The sequence below is a fragment of the Lupinus angustifolius genome, chromosome LG08 (assembly GCF_001865875.1).
Source record: "Lupinus angustifolius cultivar Tanjil chromosome LG08, LupAngTanjil_v1.0, whole genome shotgun sequence".
Classification (NCBI taxonomy): domain Eukaryota; kingdom Viridiplantae; phylum Streptophyta; class Magnoliopsida; order Fabales; family Fabaceae; genus Lupinus; species Lupinus angustifolius.
The window spans coordinates 2618721-2637387 of record NC_032016.1 but is presented as its reverse complement, the minus strand read 5'-3'; the positions used below and the strand labels follow the sequence as shown (position 1 = coordinate 2637387).

The window sequence follows — 18667 nt, the reverse complement described above, 5'->3', positions numbered from 1 at the left end:
GTGTGCTATTTTATTTATTTTTAAAAATATTTTTATATAAAATGATAAAACATTATACATGTCATAATTTCAGTAGCAGGAGGAGATAACTTATCTCCTTATACCAGGGGATACTTTATTCTCTTAAAAAAAAGTGAAAGGTTAAAATCACAACCAAATTACCAAAGTTTCCTAAAATTAAAAAAAATAAGCATTTCTTAACTCTCACTTTTTCATTTATATATTTGTTTATTCTAAGATTTAATATTTTCTTCTTCTACTAAACATGTAGAATGCAATATCTTTTGGAGGATTGATCCAAAGGCTATAGCAAAGAAAAGAAAAAAGATTAAATAGGGATGGCAAAAAAAATGTTGTGATTCGTGAACAAAATTTACATAAGCGTAGGTCACAAATGACTCGCGAATTTTAGAAACAGGTTTTTTAAAAGTACCTACAATATATATGAATACATTGATATTGGTACCTACATATTTCCTTTATATATACAATATATTAGTACTCTTAATTAGACATGATATACACTTATATGTCCTTGTGAAAAACCTACAAGTGATTACCTGTACATATATATGAAATACGAGTAAAATCGTCAATATGTAAAATAGCAGGTAACTACTACTCATGCATGTTGTCATTTCTAGGATTAAGAAGTCATGGATTTAAGATGAGATGTGGTAAAGACCCCTCGCTAAAAATGAAGACACCAAATTTTGAGCTATTGTGTCAATATGTGCTATACTTCAGATTTCATATCTTCATATGATGTGTGGAGTTACAACACTATAGCAGGACAAAGTGAATGGATACTTGATCCCACACTCAATAGGTGGATAATGCATTCGCGTCTAGAGACTATGGTGTTGAGCTTTATTTATTGTGGTTATCATGGTATGAGAAAGTTTAAGAAGACACAAATTTTCTTTTGGTCGAGAGACGACATGGCAATGATGTCCTCCAAGTTGAAATGAGTTGGAGTTGATAGGATCGGCCTTAAACCAGTCTAAGAATCGGTCTAAGACTGTCTCAATAATGTTGAAGATTATCTTATGTTAGTACATGAAATGACCTATGATCTCAGCTGACAAGTGTATGCTAGAGAGAAAGTGAGACACAAAAAATTATAAAAGATATTTTATAAGTAAATGATGTGATAAGCATATCGTGTGTCAAATGAATATCTAAATAATGTCATGTTTCATGTTATTGTCCTTTCAATTAGTCTTGTACCCTATGAGGCTCTTAAGGTATTTTCTCTTATAAGTTACCTATACATTGAATTTTGTACCTTGTTGGACCTAATGTGTCAATCTAAATATTGGACATCTTATATTATTATATTAAATCCTCAAAGTTGGGCTAGTACATTAGGACATGTGAGTAATAACAAAAATAAAATAGAATGTCAAACATTTTGTCCTAAATGAATTTAAAATCTATGTACCAATACTATAAAAAATTTATACCGTCAGCATATCATTTATTATTAATTTGTATTACTTTTGTTTGAAGTCAATAATAGTTAACAAATCAATAATAAATGATTTACTGATATTATAAAAAAACTCTTACGGAATCAGTGTATACTAAATCCATAATACATTCTTCCTTGCCTTTCAAATTTCCTGTAGAGTTCCATAATATGGCACAGAAACAAAGATATTAAAGTAAAAATCTTAACATTTTCTAAAGAAACAAGAAAACAATTATAAATTAATAAATCGGAAGAAATTCAAACGTGTAATGTGAACTCAATAATGAAATGAAAAAGGAAACCGTGTTTTTTCTATAATTAAAAAAACTAATATTTATAGTAGCCGCTATTGTTGATATTATTTGCACTCTTCAAGAAAATATTGAATTAAGGTGACGTCATTCATAGTCATACTCATCTTGTCCTAGTGAGATTTTTTAATGAATTTTCTTTTTATATTTTTAGTAAAAATTTACTCAAAACCCATCATATTAAAGAATCAATAAATTATTATTTTTAATACAAACGATTCTTAGTAACCTATAAATTTTGTTTTAATAACTTATAAAAAGTCCTAATTGGTTACCAATTGACCTGAAATCATTAAGATAATTATAATGATCCTAAATTAATACCACAAACTTATTTATATTACATTAATATCATGATAAAAAAAAATACCAAGAGATTCTTTTATAAATATTCATTAAAATGTGAGTTATAGTGAAAGATTTTAGATTACTTCCTCATACATAGTGTGAAGATACACAATAATAAAAGTCTAAAATTCACATCTTTGATAGATAGTATCTAAAAAATGAAAAAAAATGTATATATTAAAAATTAATCACTTGTATAAGTTTCATTATATCATTCATTATTTATATTTAATTATTATTGACTTTATAAAAATATAATTTAAATGAATGATAAATAATATAATTTTTGTGTATAACTTTTTAGACTGACAATCTAACATTACATAAATATTATAATTAAAAAATTCATTAAAATGGTATGAACTATGAAATCTCAACCCCATAATAAAAGTCTTCCCTAATCAGAAAAGAGAAAGCAAATCTGAATCGAATACACGGTCAACACTTTTCATTTCAACACGTTGTGTAATAAAAAATAGACACGAATCCCACTATGTTTTTTTATTTCTGGGGAATATTTTTTGTTCCACAAGTTATATTAGTTCATATACAACTTGTTTATAATTAATAAAAAATTATATTTAAACTAAAATTTTAATTATTAAATATTTTGCTAATCAATAATATCCGAACTAAAATGTTTTTTTTTCTTACCTTATTATATCCAACAACAAAAAAACAACTTCAACTTCAAGTTTGCAAGTAACAATATAATCACAAACTCTGGCGAAGTTTTTCAACTTTGGTGTTTCTCCTCTCTCTCTAACCTTTTCTTCAAAGCTCCTAGCCTTTCGGGTATTCCTCCTTTTTTTCCCTTATTCCAATTTCTTCTTAATTTTAATCATTAATTCCCTTATAATTATGGGCTTATCTTTCTCTAACTTTCATTTTTTTCATTTATTTTATGATTTGTGTTTGTGTTTTTTCTTAATCTGATCATGGGATTCATTTGGGTCATGATTTGTTGCTATGATGAAGAAAAAAAATGCATTTTTTTTATCATTCAGAAACTTGGGTTTATGCTAGTTATAATTGATGTTTGTGTAGCTTAGTTGATTTTGCATATGATAGGGATTATGTTGTCTTAAAAAGATGTATTTTTGAGTAATGAAATGATAGGATTCGATTTACTCTAAGGGGGTTTGAGAAGTTATCTCATTTTATTAGTTTAGCCTTAATTTTGAAGGAAAATATAGGTGTATGAAATATGGGGTAATGGTTTAATTGGAAATTTGAAAAAGTATAGTCAATAAGAGATTTATGAGCAATTTGTGTAGATGATTTTTCCTCCTTGTTACCAATGAAGTACAAACATGAACATGATGGAATAGAAAAACTTGATTTGAAAGCCTAAGAGTCTATCTGCGATTTACGGAAGGAAAAGACTCAAGAGCCATGAAATTAAAAAAACAATTATGGAATATATACTCTAAGGGTCTGTTTGCGAATTGGTTTTTGGAGAGAAAGGAAAGTAAGAGCTTGAGCGCCACCTTATAAGTGTCATGTCGTTCAAGCCGTTTCCTTCCTTCCTTTCATTACCCTACAAAAATCATCTCGCAAGGAAGAGGTGGTTGTAAGAAATATCGGAATTCGGAACCATTCCCTTGCATTGCTTCAATGAGTTAATTTGCTTATACTATCTGCAGAGTCTGTAATATTTCTAGCATCAGTCCCCTTGCAGTAATATTTTCATGATCACGAAGAAATAAAATATCTGAATATTAAATTTATATCATTGCAATCTTACTTGATGTTTATTTATGACCAGAGAAACTGCAGATACAGCAGGATCATGGCTGAGACTAACAGTGCCAACTCTGAAAAGAAGCTTGTCCGAGTCGATATTAGTTCCGATACTGTATGCCCATGGTGTTTTGTTGGCAAAAAAAATCTAGACAAAGCCGTAGCTGCCTCTCAGGATAAATACAACTTTGAGGTCTAACTCTCTCCCCTTCTCTCTGCATGTATGTGTTTGTATCCAGGGCCTAGGACAAATATCTTTGGCATTTCCGGAACTCGGGTGCTAATTTTCTGTTTATCTGTATTTACAGATAAAGTGGCATCCCTATCAACTTGACCCTAATGCCCCTAAAGAAGGCACTGACAAGAGGGAGTATTACAGAAAAAAGTTTGGATCCCGATCAGAGGGGATTGGAGCGCGGATGTCAGAGGTTTTATATTTTGTTACATCATTCCTTCAATGTCATTTGTTGTTGTTGGCTGTACAGTTTATAATCCATCTCATCGGTGAATTTAATTATATCAATTTGGTATTTGGCAGGTCTTCAGGAATGTTGGTCTGGAATATAGCATATCAGGACTCACGTAAGATTAAGAATAATTTTACAATTTATCAATGCACAAAATCTTATAATCCATATGTGAACTGCTTTAAAAGTTGAGATCTACCAAGAGTTGTCTAAACTCGACTCGGCTAACATTTGTCTTAACGATGCACAGGGGAAACACTTTGGACAGCCACAGACTTATATATTTTGCCGGACAACAGGGTCTTGACAAGCAACATGATCTGGTGGAAGAACTTAACCTTGGCTATTTCACACAGGGAAAATACATTGGTGACCAGTAAGCACTTTTTTCGTGTCCGTGTTAAACTTTTTCTTATATTTGGTTATTTTGTTACTACATGCTCAATTAGTTCATGAAAATTAATAGAACTTTCTGTAGTATTTTACTTTAAGCCATTAGACACTCCTTAATGTGATATTCTGCATTAGAGATTTGAAACCATTCTCGAGCTTCCACCTAACATGATACCAGAGCACTTACGGCCAAGTTGTTAGGAATTCACTCCTTCTCACCCTCTTTCTTCTAAACAAAAGTTGGATTTCAGCGCAAGGTAAAATCGGCTTATGCATTATCCATGATTCCGGCTCAAAGGACTCAAAAGCCATTTTTGAGCCTCTACATAACAGGGAGAGTTGGTCCTTACATTCTTCTAAAAATGTTTTGCTTTATGATAGATGAATGATACAAACATTCAATTGACACTTATGCTTTAATATTTTTTCTCATTATTTTATGGTTTAATATCTCATTTTTTACTCACTGCTGGGTGAAAAGGAAACCACAACCCAATTTCTTCTGCAGAGGTTCTTTAAATATTAAGGTCTATGTGCAATCCAGAATAATATGAAGAGTAAATACCTACTTTGGTCCCTTAAAAATTGAAAGATCCAATGATCCTCAAAATTATCAAATGTGAGTCAAATTAGTCTTTTCTAGTATGTTCTCTGACAACTGATAGAGACTATTTTGACTTACATTCACGACCATTAGTACTAATTTGAATGTTTTTCGAGAATCAAATTGGTACAGCGAAATTTTTTAAGGACTAAAGTGTGTATTCACTCTAATATAAAGGACTAGTAGAGTGGAATTCGATGTCTAATATTAAATAAATATAGAAAACAGGGATGGTCATTTGTGGTTGGATTTAGCTAATAATATTTATTACAGAACATTTGTATCAAGTCTCATAGAATCTAGTTCCTAAATTATAAGCATTATCATTTTCAACTTGGATGCAGGAAGTTTCTTCTTGAATCTGCTGCCAAGGTTGGTATAGAAGGAGCAGAAGAGTTTCTAAAGGACCCCAACAATGGGCTGAAGGAGGTATTTTTTTATAGAGAGGGGATCCACTTACTCCAGTAGTAAGTTAAAAAAATCGACTCCACATCTTATCCATTCATTTTATGAGAATCTAATGGTTCAGATGTACTGACTAATTCAAATCACGTGAAACATTCGATTTTCGTAGTATGGATGACTAAGATGTGGAACATGTTTTTTTAACTTACTCCTGAAGTAAGTTGATCCTCTCTCTTTTAAGCAAAATCTTATTTACTTAAATCCAAATGATGACTAAAATTCATTCCATTCTATGGATATTGAATTATTAGTTTTTCTAACTTAAAATGTTCAATGTTTTTTCTTCCTTTTGATCTTTTACATATGCAATACATTGCATTTTCTGGTAATCCATGTATACCTTAGCAATTGAATGAGAAATAACATGACCAATGTTCTTGCTTTCTATGAATCTACATAGGTTGTGGAAGAGATCAAAACATACTCGAGTAACATTAACGGCGTTCCACATTACGTGGTTAGTGTATAAACTTCAACTCATTTTGTTCATGATCATAATGATCAGCACAGAAATGTTGACACATTTAATCATTTGACAGATTAATGGAAATCAGAAATTGAGTGGTGGCCAACCCCCTGAGGTGTTCTTGAAAGCTTTTGAAGCTGCTACAAGTTGATTTTCATCTCATGCAAGTTTCTATTGTTCTATGTAATAATGCAAAGTTTGAACCATTAGAAATAAGAAGTGCTATTTACATGAAATATTTATAATACTGTGTCAAAGATTATGAACATAACTTAAGACAATGTTTATGTATTGTTCATTGCATATCTTTGGTATAGTAAACAATTATTACTTATATTACATGTTTGGATTTGTTTACATTTTACATAGAAACATCATAGCTAAAAAGCTATAGTTGCAACATTTTTATTTTAATATTTTATGAACACAATAAGTTATTCAACCCATAGATACATGACCATGTAATCAACAAAAGATTTGACACAATAGTTTTTTTTTTTGTATAATCAAGGAGATTCCATAGTGATAAGAATTTTTAAGGGATGGTTTGTGTTTTGGCCAATTGTTCTTGTCTAAAACTTAACTTGCGGAATGTAATTTGTTTATGAAATTTATATGAGTCGCAATTTTGTAAATGAAAATGATATGGAATGTTAATGGAATTAATATGTGGTCATGTTTTTTATGTTTATTTTTTATTTTTATTTTTGTGAATGTATTTTGGTATGGATATGGGTTGAATGTGTGAATGAGTATGATCAAGGGGTGAGATGTATATGATTTGGATAAAAGAACCAGTTAAGAAATGAAAGTGATCGCGTTACAAACACAAGTGTTTGATAAGTCGGTAAGGTTCACCACAAGGAAGGATCTTTGATAAGAACAAGGTTAAGGTGTTACACCAACGGTGATAAGCCTTTGAATGCCACAAGAATAAGTCTTGATAAGTTCTAAGTTCAGGAATGAAGCTCAACTAAAAGAAGAATTAATCTAAACAAATTTCAACTTGTTATTTCATGGGAAAAATTTACTATATATAGTTTTGTGGCTGCCTACATTGCTCCACGAAAATTGCACATAATAAAAACACTTTAGTAGCCTAATTAAGACAATAAAAACTAATTAATTTCCGATTATAATCATCCCCAACCTCACACGAAATTCCCTTACAAAGTGTTATTATTTTGAATTCAAAAAACTACTCATAGAATGAAATAAATAAAATATTCTTAACTACAACCGTAACTCTCTTGGATTTAAACTTGAATGGTTTGATGATGAGTCATACACCCAATGATATCTAAGTTCAATGTATTTCCTAAAAAAGGAAACAAAATCACACTCTTAACTCAATGGTAGTAATGTAAGGAAATTTGTTTAACACGATCATAAACTCTTTTGGCATATAAGGTAACTTCTCATACGCCTCATAATGTCATTGTGCATGCCATACCAATAAGGAAACAATTGAACACACCTATACCAATAAGGAAACTCCCAAACGACTTTTAAGTATTATTTTTGAATGTTATCACGCCTCCTTCCAAGAAAGACAACAAATCATTTCTCATCAACTTTCATCCACACTTTCAAAAAGGGAAGTAATTTCCCTTTTTAAATCACATGTCAACCCTCCAATAAGGGAAATAAATCATTCACTCTTAAGTTACCATGTCAATCCACCAAAAGAGGAAATAAATTATTCGACATGCCTAATCGAAGAAGGAAAGAATTTACCCCACAAACTTTAAATGTTTAATGGCAATAATGAAAATACTACCACAAAATTTGTAAGAAAGATGCTATCTTTTTCCTTAGCACACTCTGCTTCAAGAGGAAGAATATTGATCAATATCAGCATCTCTCTATGCATGTTGATTTCAATAAAAGTCCATTATCTTTCCATGTTTCACTATTTACAAACCCAACTTTTGTTTTAATCTTCATCTCAGCATCAACCCACTAAATCAAGTGCAACTATGTTACAGCCAATGTTATGAAATCCAACCACATATCAAATCGAAAAAGGCCTCATACAAAGTTTAATCGGTTAAACTATCCAATCCGACTGGATGACATCATTTATAATTAATAGTTATATATAAAGACATAATTACATATAATTAACAATTATGTATAATTATATTTAAGTAACATCTCTCTAACAAATGCAGCAGGGAAAAGTTTCCATCTCAAATTGCATTTTTATTCTTCCAAGTTTTGGGGAAGGAAAAAGTTTAAATATGAAAACAACTTGGATAAGAGATTGAACTTATAACAATGGTTAAGCAAAGTTGTGTATTTACTATACATAGCAAGTGCTTGATCTGAAGTATTCACAATGTCTGTACTGGTATTCTTTCCTTTGTTGCTGGCTTCATCCGCGACACAAACCTTTTAATCGAGATTAAGTCGTTTCATCGAATACCATCACCTAACACAAAAACAAATCGACGAATAACTATTATGATTCATTAAACATCACCTTCAAGTGCAGCATTTAGCTTATCAATATGTCAGCAATGAAAGCAAATATAATTCAAGCTATGTAGATCTCCCGCCATGTTCATCTCAAATTTACTTAGAACAACAACAATCAAGTCTGAATGTTATGATAAAATGTCAATCAGAGAATAAACTCAAAGTAGCATATAAGAGAATATTGTGTTGGATGAGTGGGCACACTAGAAAAGATAGAATTAGGAATGGATGCATTAGAACATTGAGAAGGGCTATATGATAAAGGAGGTTGACGCATATATACCGCGTCCATTGTAGTCGGAACATTCAAATGTTGATGCATATATACTTCCTCCTCTAGATCACCATGTAAGAAAACATTATTAATGTCAAGTTGTTCAATGGGCCAATGATAAGAAACAGTAAGGACCAATTAGGAAAGACGTAGAGATCAATGATCTATCAATGGACGTGGTATATGATAAAGCATTATGGCGTCATGTGATCAATGTAGTCGGCCACGCGTAGTGAATCTAAGCTTTGGCCCTTTTGCAGATATCCAATTGAATTGTTCAAACTGAACACTGATATTGCAGCACAAAAATGTGCTGGGACTTGGAACAGCCTTTGCCAGTTTGTACTGGAACATGATGTTTAAAGAAACAGTTCACATTTTTGCATTTAGAACCGATAAAGGTTACATGCAATAACCGAATCAGAGAAATGGCCAGTTTACTGGTTTTTGGTTGAGTTTACTGGTTCATCCCCCACTGATTTTGATGTATTCTATGCTGGAAGTGTAACACTGCTGAACTAAAATTAATTGCAATGAGTTAAGAGTAAAAATATTACCTTCCCACAAACTGGACAAGTGTCACTTCTCTCCATCCACTCATAAATGCAACCAAGATGAAAATGATGAGAGCATTTTGTCACTATCTTCGGATTCTCTTCGGTGTATTCTGCAAAAAAAAATACAATTGCCGAAATATAAGAGTCTACCAAAAGTATTGTTCTTTAATAGCGTGTTTCCTGACATAACCCTTTGTTTGCAACGAAGATCGATTTTACTAGCACTGCCAATAATTGGAATTAAAATATTGGCCTTGTAGATGCCTATGCTAAGGTTACATTTAGACTTTGGAGCAAATGCTGCATCACTCTCACTAAATTATTCTTCTATAAAAAATGTTAGTAAATTATTGTTTATGCCTTTGAGATCAATTAATGAAAGAGCGTGAAGAAACTATTGAGAAGCATATTTTATTTTCTCGGATTATTCAAAATATCCTACTTCCATTTTACCTTTCACAATTTAAGGGTCGGAAGCCACGTGGCACATGCAACAGTCTCACAGTAAGATCCAGATCTAATGGAAATTCTAGTATAAAGGTAAACATATGTCTACCTTCAAGACAAGTTGGACAAACATCCTCCTCTTCTGATGAAGAATAGACGAACCCAGCTCCTGTTGTAAGTTTTGCTGATGAAAGTCTTATTGAGGACTTAGAACGGTATACCTTAGATGCATCTTCACCGGCACTATCCTTCCATTTGCCACCCGAATTTAAAGATTCTGGATTCACATCTACATCACTTCTAAGCGGTTCTGACTCCTCGTTTGAATGACTTGAACCTTTGTCACGTCTTGAAACAAGTCCATCACTCTGTGAGCGGAAAATCCGGGGGTCTGCATCATAAGGCAAGGGCCTTGGAGGAGAACGGTACATGTCAGACAGTGAATTATCAATTGATGCTGTAGAAGTCATAGATGCTGCTCCCTCTATAGATGAAGGAATTGCATGCACTTCACTTCTACAGAATATCAATCCATACTGAAATTCGAGATAGATTAGAAAGTGTTATACTAAAATTTGATTTAGGACTAGAATGTTCTTCAAATTGCGGTCAACTGAATACTAATGTAAATGCCTAAATGGCAATCGATACAATGAACTTACCACCAAGAAACTTAGATAAACATATGCAGCAAATCTTTACTAAACTAAGTTATAGGTGATTACAGATTGCTCTGATTTTATTTGTGTCGTTCGTATAAAGAAGCTAACATGAGACCTTCAGAAAGCAAATATCCCTCCCACAGTTAACTCGGAAGAAACTTAAATCGAAGACTAAGATCTAATACTGATAGCACACAAAAACTTATTTAGATTAGAATGGATTCATAAATGCAATACATTTGTGAAGTTTTGGGAAATTATGACATATTTCAAGACTAAAGAAAGGCATTCAATACACTGAAAGCTAATGACGAAAATGCTAGCAATCACGTCAAATGCACCTCAAAAATATTTAAGAGGATGTAAATGTGCACAAATACTAACAAAACCCAAACAAATTCACCTCAAAATGTAAGAGGTTTGCCACCTCACAAGTATACAAAAAATGCATCACGTCGTGATCATGAAGACAGGTATAGAATTCAAGATATGGAAAAAAACCACATAATGACAGAGCCCCAAAAAAGTGAAACAGAAAGAAAAATTGGAAGTGTAAAAGGGTGGGGCAGAGTGTTTGGGTTTAGACTTTAGAGACATACCACATTCAAAAGGCTCTGCATGAAGCAACCAAGACACGGGCAGTTCCTATACACGGAACTACTTGGATTCATATAATCTTCAAAATCGTCATCTCTGAAACAACCACAAACAGAACCCATTTGTTCCAGTCTCAAATCCTCAATATCTTTCACTCTTTTAACTTAAATTTTTCCCACTCCTCGACTCAAAAGATCACCAAAATATTGATGGTGCTACGTGCAGGCTTCGGTAAAAGGATTCTCGAAAAGCACAAACTACTCTTTCATAAATAAATAAGAGAGGATTCTAAACTCGCAGAAGTCACACTGCCTCCGCAAATCAGTACCCTCCCTCTAGTGTTCAGATAATCTGCAGAATGGATAAGCAGACTCTGATTCTCTTCTTCACCTGTAAAATAAAATAAAAACATTAAAACAAAAGTCGGAATATACTAGTGCATGCTGTCATTCATGCAATTCGACCAAGCAAAACGAAAATTGAGGTAACGTTTGGCATGTGGACAAAATTGAACAATATCAACAGAACAAAAACACAATAATCCTGTTCTGTTCTTTTTTGTTCCAACTTTCTAGTAAAGCTCACTATTTTGCTCTATTTACAAAATGCACCAACATATAATAGAACTCATATTACGCTACGTCTTATTCTAATACGTCTACCAACATGTTCTAGTTTATAAAATGCACCAAATATATTATGTTTTGTTCGGTTCTAACACCTCTACCAAACACTACTTAACTGTAAAACAGTAATACCTGTATTGATCAATGCAAATAATGCTCATCTATTCTCTAAGCCCAAAGCAGAATATATAACATGCATCATTGGCAAATCAGGAATCTAAAAAAGGTATGATACAACTAAAAAATATTAAAAAAAATCAAATTTTACACTATAAAAATTTGAGTTTTTCAGATGAAGAATAAGCTCCAATTTTTTGTATGATTTTCCTTAGAATTATAGAAAATTTGATTCTTTACTTCACTGGTAAGCTATGACTATACTCTATGCATCAAACAACATGATGGGAATCGTTTTCCTTTAGGTTGAAATATTGCTATCATTGTTATTAGACAATAATCTCAAAATATTAACATATAAGCAAAACATGAATACCCATCATGTTCAATCTCAAGAATTGAAACATTTATAAATAAAAAATTACATTTTTATAAAAGAGAACAAACTATATGAAATTATATCATCTATGTTAGGTAGAAACATTGACTTTTCTATTAAAAAATATATAAAAAACACCAAAATTGACGAAAACAAATAATACCCAGATAGAATTATGAAATATGGATGCAATCAGAACGATAAAAAGGGCAACTGGGTAAGCAAGGAAAAAGACAAAGATGGAATATTTGGAAGAAAAAAAAGATGAAGAAACTACCTGAGTTATGAGAGAGAAATAAAAAGATGAAATTTTGAACGTTGTTTAGTGGAAGGGAATGAAAATTGATAAAGAAGGAACCTTGAAATTGATGATAATAAATTGTTTGATTGATAGGGAAATCGGAATGAATAATTACTAAAAAGAAGGAAGTGTGGGTTTTATTTTTGGATTTTTCGGACAAGTCAAAGGATTGAACATATTTTATCATTCTTTCCCACTAAAAACATAAAATATTAACTCTTGATATGAAACAGATAAAAAATGTATGCATCGATGATAATAGAGATATCAAAAGTCAAAACAGGTTATTTGGACGAGTTTGGATTAGCTCATTCGGATTTGGGTTAAATTGATATGTACTAAAAAACTCAAATATAATTTATACATATCAAATTATAGTCTAAATCTACCTTAAGTGGGTTGTAGGTGTAGTGTGTAGGCCCCATAATAATAAAAAACATTTTTATTTAAATTTTAATCTATTTAATATATACATGTCATTTGATATTAATTCATAATTTTTTAACACATTTATTAAGTCCAATGTTATCAAACATATAGATCTAATGTTTTGTATTTGAGTTAAGATATAATGTCAAGTTCACATATATGATTTTTAACATAACCCATTTATTAAGGAGTTTAAAATCTATGCACTGACAATGTAAGCACAACATCCCCGTTTATTTGTATTACTTTTGTTTGAGAGTCAATGGTGGTTAACAAATCAATGGTGAATGATTTGCTGACAGTGTAAAAAACACTTACATAATAAGCGTATATATATATATATTAAATCATTTATTAAATCACTCATTTCTATAGAACTTTCGCTCCCCAACATAATATAATTTGTAATTTCACTTTATTATATAAACATTTGGATTCAATAAAAAACAATATTGCTTTTTTTTATAGTAATGGTATTATAGACTAAAGTTCATAATGAACTTTATATCTCAAAGTATAATCATTGTAATATATGATCATTATTCTTTACATTCTCTATGAAAATCTTTTGTATGTTCTTTATCAATACTTTCATTATGAACTTTTACACTAAATTTGGTTGTGTATAATTTTATATGATAAACAATTATGTAGTCTATTAGTTTTATTGCAAAATGTATTTTCTTTATTATGTTTTTTTTTGTAGAAGTCAAATCAAATTAAAAATACAATTAAGAAAGGAAAAGTTACATCTATATGGTTTAATATCTTTTCATTTGATTTAATACACTATTTTGTTATTCTGCTTAAAAGAATATTCTACGATGTCGAAAAAATAATATAATGATTAATTTTATAACATTATTTTATTTATAAATATTTATGTTACATATATTATTCTATTTTTCATTCAAAGTTCATATATTTTGTTATCTATATTTTATTATAAGTTATTTTGAACCTGCCGGCTAAGCACGACCTGAGCCCGATTTTAATAAAGTTCGGCTAGTTCGGACTAAAAAGTCTGGATTCAATAAAAAAGTATATAATATGATACTCAAACACTATAAATTTTTGAGCTTTGGCGAGCTGACCCGACCAGGCCGGGCCGCTTTGGCACCTCTAACTCATAGTGTACGACTTTGATTTATTGTTACTGCATTACTCACCATTTATATTTAACCATCATTAGTTTAAAAAAATACAAATGAATGATGGATAATATATTGATTGCGTATAAATATTTATACTGTCGGTAAATAAATATTATACTCATATATTAATTCTCAAAAACATTTTGCTTATTTGAATTTCATAAACATTAGACATAGAATAATGGTTTGCAAAATACCTTATAAAAAAAATAGGAGATTGACCCACTTCTAACCCTTTTTAGGTTTTGGGTAAGAGAGAAGTCAGTTTTCAAAATGATCCCTTAATTTAAGTGATTATCGATTGAACCGTGAAATTGATGGAAATGAATTGAACTGAATCAAATTGCAAAATATGAATCGAGTCGCTTTTATGGTTCGCTTAATTTTTTAAGAAACTTTTTAATCAGTATGCTTCATAGTTTCATAGGGTTTGTAACTGCAAGAACCAAATCATGAAACCAGTTAACAATTAACAACTAAGTGATACTTGATAAAGAGTAGTATAATTCCACCTCTCTCATAGACTTGTATAAGTAAAGGGTAATTAAACAAGTTTTTATAACATTTAATTAAGACATGTCTATTAAGAAAGGATAACACAGTCACAAACCTATAAACATATGATAAAAATTTGACATAATCCATTAAAAGTGAGTCATGAATGGAACAAACTATTTATGAATATTTCAGTTTGATTTGGTTCCAACGTTGAAAATCAACATAAATCAAACTGAACTGAATTAAGCATGATTCTAAATCTCCAGTTAATTGTAGTAATGAGTAATTTCCATCTAATAATAAGTTGGTTTTGTAAACTTTAACTAGTTTATATATATATATATATATATATATATATATATATATATATATATATATATATATATATATATATATATATATATATATATATATATATATATATATAAACTAGTTAAAGTTTACAAAACATCAATATAAGAAACTTCAAGATTTTCACAAAAAGGTAAATAAGAGAAAAAATATTCTTTGCATGGACTTGAATCATAGGCATAAAATAAGTCTTCCTTATGAAGAATAATATCATAGAATGTACATTCATACCACTATAATCATAGAATCAATTTTCTCTCTCTTAACCCATTTCATTTCATAATAGTAAATTATTGATTGAGGTAATATAATTTCTCATTACACAGAGTGGGAACCACATCCCTTAATTTATAGGACATGATAAATTGCTTCCACCATATATCTTCCTTCATGAAACATGACTTCCCAAACACTCGTGTCAATTCAAGTAATATCTATTTTGTTTCATTTAATTATTTAAATAAAAAATTCATAACAAATGATGTTTTTTCATAAATTAGGAAATATGATTTCACTCTCATTAAATGTTAAACCATTATATGAGACACATTTTTTATATTATTCCATTTGTCCAATTTAAACAACACTTTATGATTTAATAAGAAAACATCATACACGTGTAAATATAATGTTAAATCCTCATTATCATAACTATACCATAATACCATGACTAAGTGGAAAATTAATATGAACCACGGCGATTATACATCATTATTTTCAACCTAGTCCATTTTCACCCACCGTAATACTTTTTGGATTTAATATGTATACACTGTCAGTGTAAGTATTTTTACACTATCAGTAAATCATCATTGATTTATTAACCACCATTGACTTTCAAACAAAAGTAATATAAATCAATGGTGAATGATGTGTTGACAGTGTAAAAAACTTTACACCATCAGTTCACTGATTTTAAACTCATATATTTTTTCTCCTTAATATGACACATAATCAAGAATAGGATCTAACTTTATTATCTTTAGTAAGTCCTCTATTCCTATTATCTTTATCTAATCTAACAATGTATACTAATTAGAAACATTAAGTACCATAAATAACTTTTATAATTTTTTTTGGTTTCCCACAAGTATCTTCGCACTGGAGGCAATCCTGTCCGAGCCGGGCACATCCACAAGTAAGTGGGGCTAACTCTCCCAACAGACATTTTTTCCATCCACAAGACTCGAACCCGGGTTCTTGCTTAAGGGGAATCAAGCATGTACCACTTGAACCAACACCTGTTGGTAAATAACTTTTATAATTGAACTCAAAATGCCAAATAGAAAACAATTATAATACATTTTCATCAATTATGTCTAGTAATATTCATTCTTTAGAAACGCTTGTCAATGTAAGTGACAATCCTTTCTTAATGGATTTGCAATCATTATATATATATATAGTTTATATTCTTTGTTTCTCAACTTTTTTTTAACGACAAAATACTTTAATTCTTACATTTAACACCCTTAAATTATTTGTTGTTCACTATTACAAAATTATTAAAATAAATTTTCACCAACCTGACAATAATGTCAATTTAACTCAAACTATGGAATAAAGTTCTACAACCATTTAACTTCCATTGTAGTCTTAAAACTTGCTATAAGTTCAACTTTCTAATACCCAAATGTGGTGATATATTCCTTATGCAAGTATGTACTCATTCACTCACTTGCCTGATATACACACCTTTAAAACATTCAAGTCATACATAATTCTTCCGACATTAGATATACTAGCGTGTTGATTGACATTATATGTCTGTTGACTCACATTCTTATTTTTCTAATATTAAGTGTATACACAAAGTTTCTATAAAATTTTCAACTTGTACTTTTAATAATGATTAGTGTGTGATTGAATGTTTTTCATGTGGGTCAAAGTTGCTCTTATTGGGATGATGAAGAGAAAAGATAATAGAAGCAAGAGAATGTGTAAAATAATAATGATGATGCATTGATAGAAAAGAATAAAAGAACTTGTGAAAGTTTCTTGTAGTTATTATTGAAAAGCTACAAAATGATAAAATTGGAATATGAAAATTATGTTATGGTGAATACTAAATGGAATTGAATGAAATTATACAGGTTCATTAATCTGAATATCTTTTAGGCATATTTTACATCTAATTAATAGTAAGGTCAAAGTTGGAATATAGAAATTACGCTTCTTCAATTACCTAAACACCCCTTAGGCATGTTTTGCCTTTACATCGTAGTATATTTGTTAATATCAAGTCTATACATAAAATTTCTATAAATTTCTCAATTTGTGTCTCTAATAATGATTAGTGTGTGATTGAATGTTTTTTCATGTGGGTCAAAGTTATTCTTCTTGCGGTGACGAAGAGAGAAAATAGAAGTAAGAAAATGTGTGAAATAATAATAATGTTGCATTGATGGAAAAGATAAAAGAACATGTGGAAGTTTCTTGTAGTTATTATTGGGAAACTACAAATGATAAAATTGGAATATGGAAATTATGTCATGGTGATTACTAAATGGAATTGAATGAAATTATATAGATTCAATCACTTGAATTTCTTTTACGCATATTTTGCATTTATATAATAGTAAGTACAAAGTTGAAGTATTGAAATTATATTTGTTCAATTACCTAAACATACCTTATGCATGTTTTTCCTTTATATAATATATTATATTTTTCTGATATCAAATGTATACAGTTTCTATAAATTTCACAACTCGTGCCTCTAATAATAATTAGTGTGTAATTGATGTTTTTTCGTGTAGGTCAAAGCTGGTCTTCTTGGAGTGATGTAAAGAGAAAATAAAAATAGGAGAATATGTGGAATAATAGTAATGCATTGATGGAAAATAATAAAAGAAAATAATGAAAATTTCTTGTAGTTATCATTGGGTAGCCATAAAAGGATGAAGTTGGAATATGTAAATTATGTTATGGTGGTTACTAAATGTAATTGAATGAAATTACAGAAGTTCGACTACCTAATTATCTTTTAGCCATATTTTACATTTATATAATAGTAAGGACAAAGTTGTAATATAGAAATTATGTATGTTCAATTACCTAAGCATCCTTTAGGCATGTTTTGCCTTTATATAGTAGTATATTTATATGATATTAAGTATATACACAAAATTTATGTAAATTTCTCAACTTGTCACCTAATAAGGATTTATGTGTGATTGATGTTTTTTGTGTGGATCCAAGTTGCTCTTTTGAGTGATGAAAATAGAAGTAGGAGAATGTGTGAAATTACACCGATGTATTAATGGAAAAGAATAAAAGAACATGTAGAATTTTCTTATTGTTATTATTGGGATGCTACAAAAAAATAAAATTGAAATATGAAAATTATGTCATGGTGGTTACTAAATGAAGTTGAATAAAATTATAAATGTTCGATTACCCGAATGTGTTTTAGACATATTTTGCATTATATAATAGTAAGGGCACAATTGGAATATAGAAACTATGCATGTTCAATTACTTAAACATCCATTAGGCATGTTTTGCTTTTATATAGTAGTAT

At 30.1% G+C, this 18667-nt stretch overlaps 2 protein-coding genes across 4 annotated transcripts; one reads left to right on the top strand and one right to left on the bottom strand.

Annotated features, from left to right (window-relative positions):
• Positions 2808 to 6556, top strand: LOC109354242 (uncharacterized protein YwbO). Its single transcript, XM_019596601.1, has 8 exons — positions 2808 to 2928; positions 3902 to 4069; positions 4185 to 4304; positions 4415 to 4458; positions 4594 to 4719; positions 5685 to 5769; positions 6206 to 6262; positions 6345 to 6556. The coding sequence occupies exons 2-8, from the start codon at positions 3926 to 3928 to the stop codon at positions 6420 to 6422; spliced, it is 654 nt and encodes a 217-aa protein (XP_019452146.1). The 5' UTR covers positions 2808 to 2928; positions 3902 to 3925; the 3' UTR covers positions 6423 to 6556.
• LOC109354241 (E3 ubiquitin-protein ligase At3g02290) lies at positions 8443 to 12793 on the bottom strand. 3 transcript variants are annotated; one of them, XM_019596600.1, is made up of 6 exons: positions 12689 to 12793; positions 11599 to 11679; positions 11286 to 11385; positions 10140 to 10567; positions 9584 to 9693; positions 8443 to 8705 (listed from the first exon to the last, which is right to left on the bottom strand). In XM_019596600.1, the coding sequence occupies exons 3-6, from the start codon at positions 11294 to 11296 to the stop codon at positions 8679 to 8681; spliced, it is 576 nt and encodes a 191-aa protein (XP_019452145.1). In that variant the 5' UTR covers positions 11297 to 11385; positions 11599 to 11679; positions 12689 to 12793; the 3' UTR covers positions 8443 to 8678. The 3 variants fall into 3 exon arrangements, with proteins under 3 accessions (XP_019452145.1, XP_019452144.1, XP_019452143.1); XM_019596599.1 differs by having other exon boundaries at positions 10140 to 10566; positions 11292 to 11385; positions 12689 to 12792; XM_019596598.1 differs by having other exon boundaries at positions 10140 to 10566; positions 11292 to 11679; positions 12689 to 12792.

Excerpts from the sequence above, each read along its gene's own strand:
- LOC109354242 (XM_019596601.1), top strand. The coding sequence starts at position 3,926 with ATGGCTGAGACTAACAGTGCCAACTCTGAAAAGAAGCTTGTCCGAGTC. Across the intron at positions 4,305-4,414 it reads TTGGAGCGCGGATGTCAGAG|GTCTTCAGGAATGTTGGTCT; the intron begins GTTTTATATTTT and ends GGTATTTGGCAG. Across the intron at positions 5,770-6,205 it reads CCAACAATGGGCTGAAGGAG|GTTGTGGAAGAGATCAAAAC; the intron begins GTATTTTTTTAT and ends GAATCTACATAG.
- LOC109354241 (XM_019596598.1), bottom strand. The coding sequence starts at position 11,411 with ATGGGTTCTGTTTGTGGTTGTTTCAGAGATGACGATTTTGAAGATTAT. Across the intron at positions 10,567-11,291 it reads TGCAGAGCCTTTTGAATGTG|TATGGATTGATATTCTGTAG; the intron begins GTATGTCTCTAA and ends CTCGAATTTCAG. Across the intron at positions 8,706-9,583 it reads CTTGTCCAGTTTGTGGGAAG|GTGATGGTATTCGATGAAAC; the intron begins GTAATATTTTTA and ends TTTTTGTGTTAG.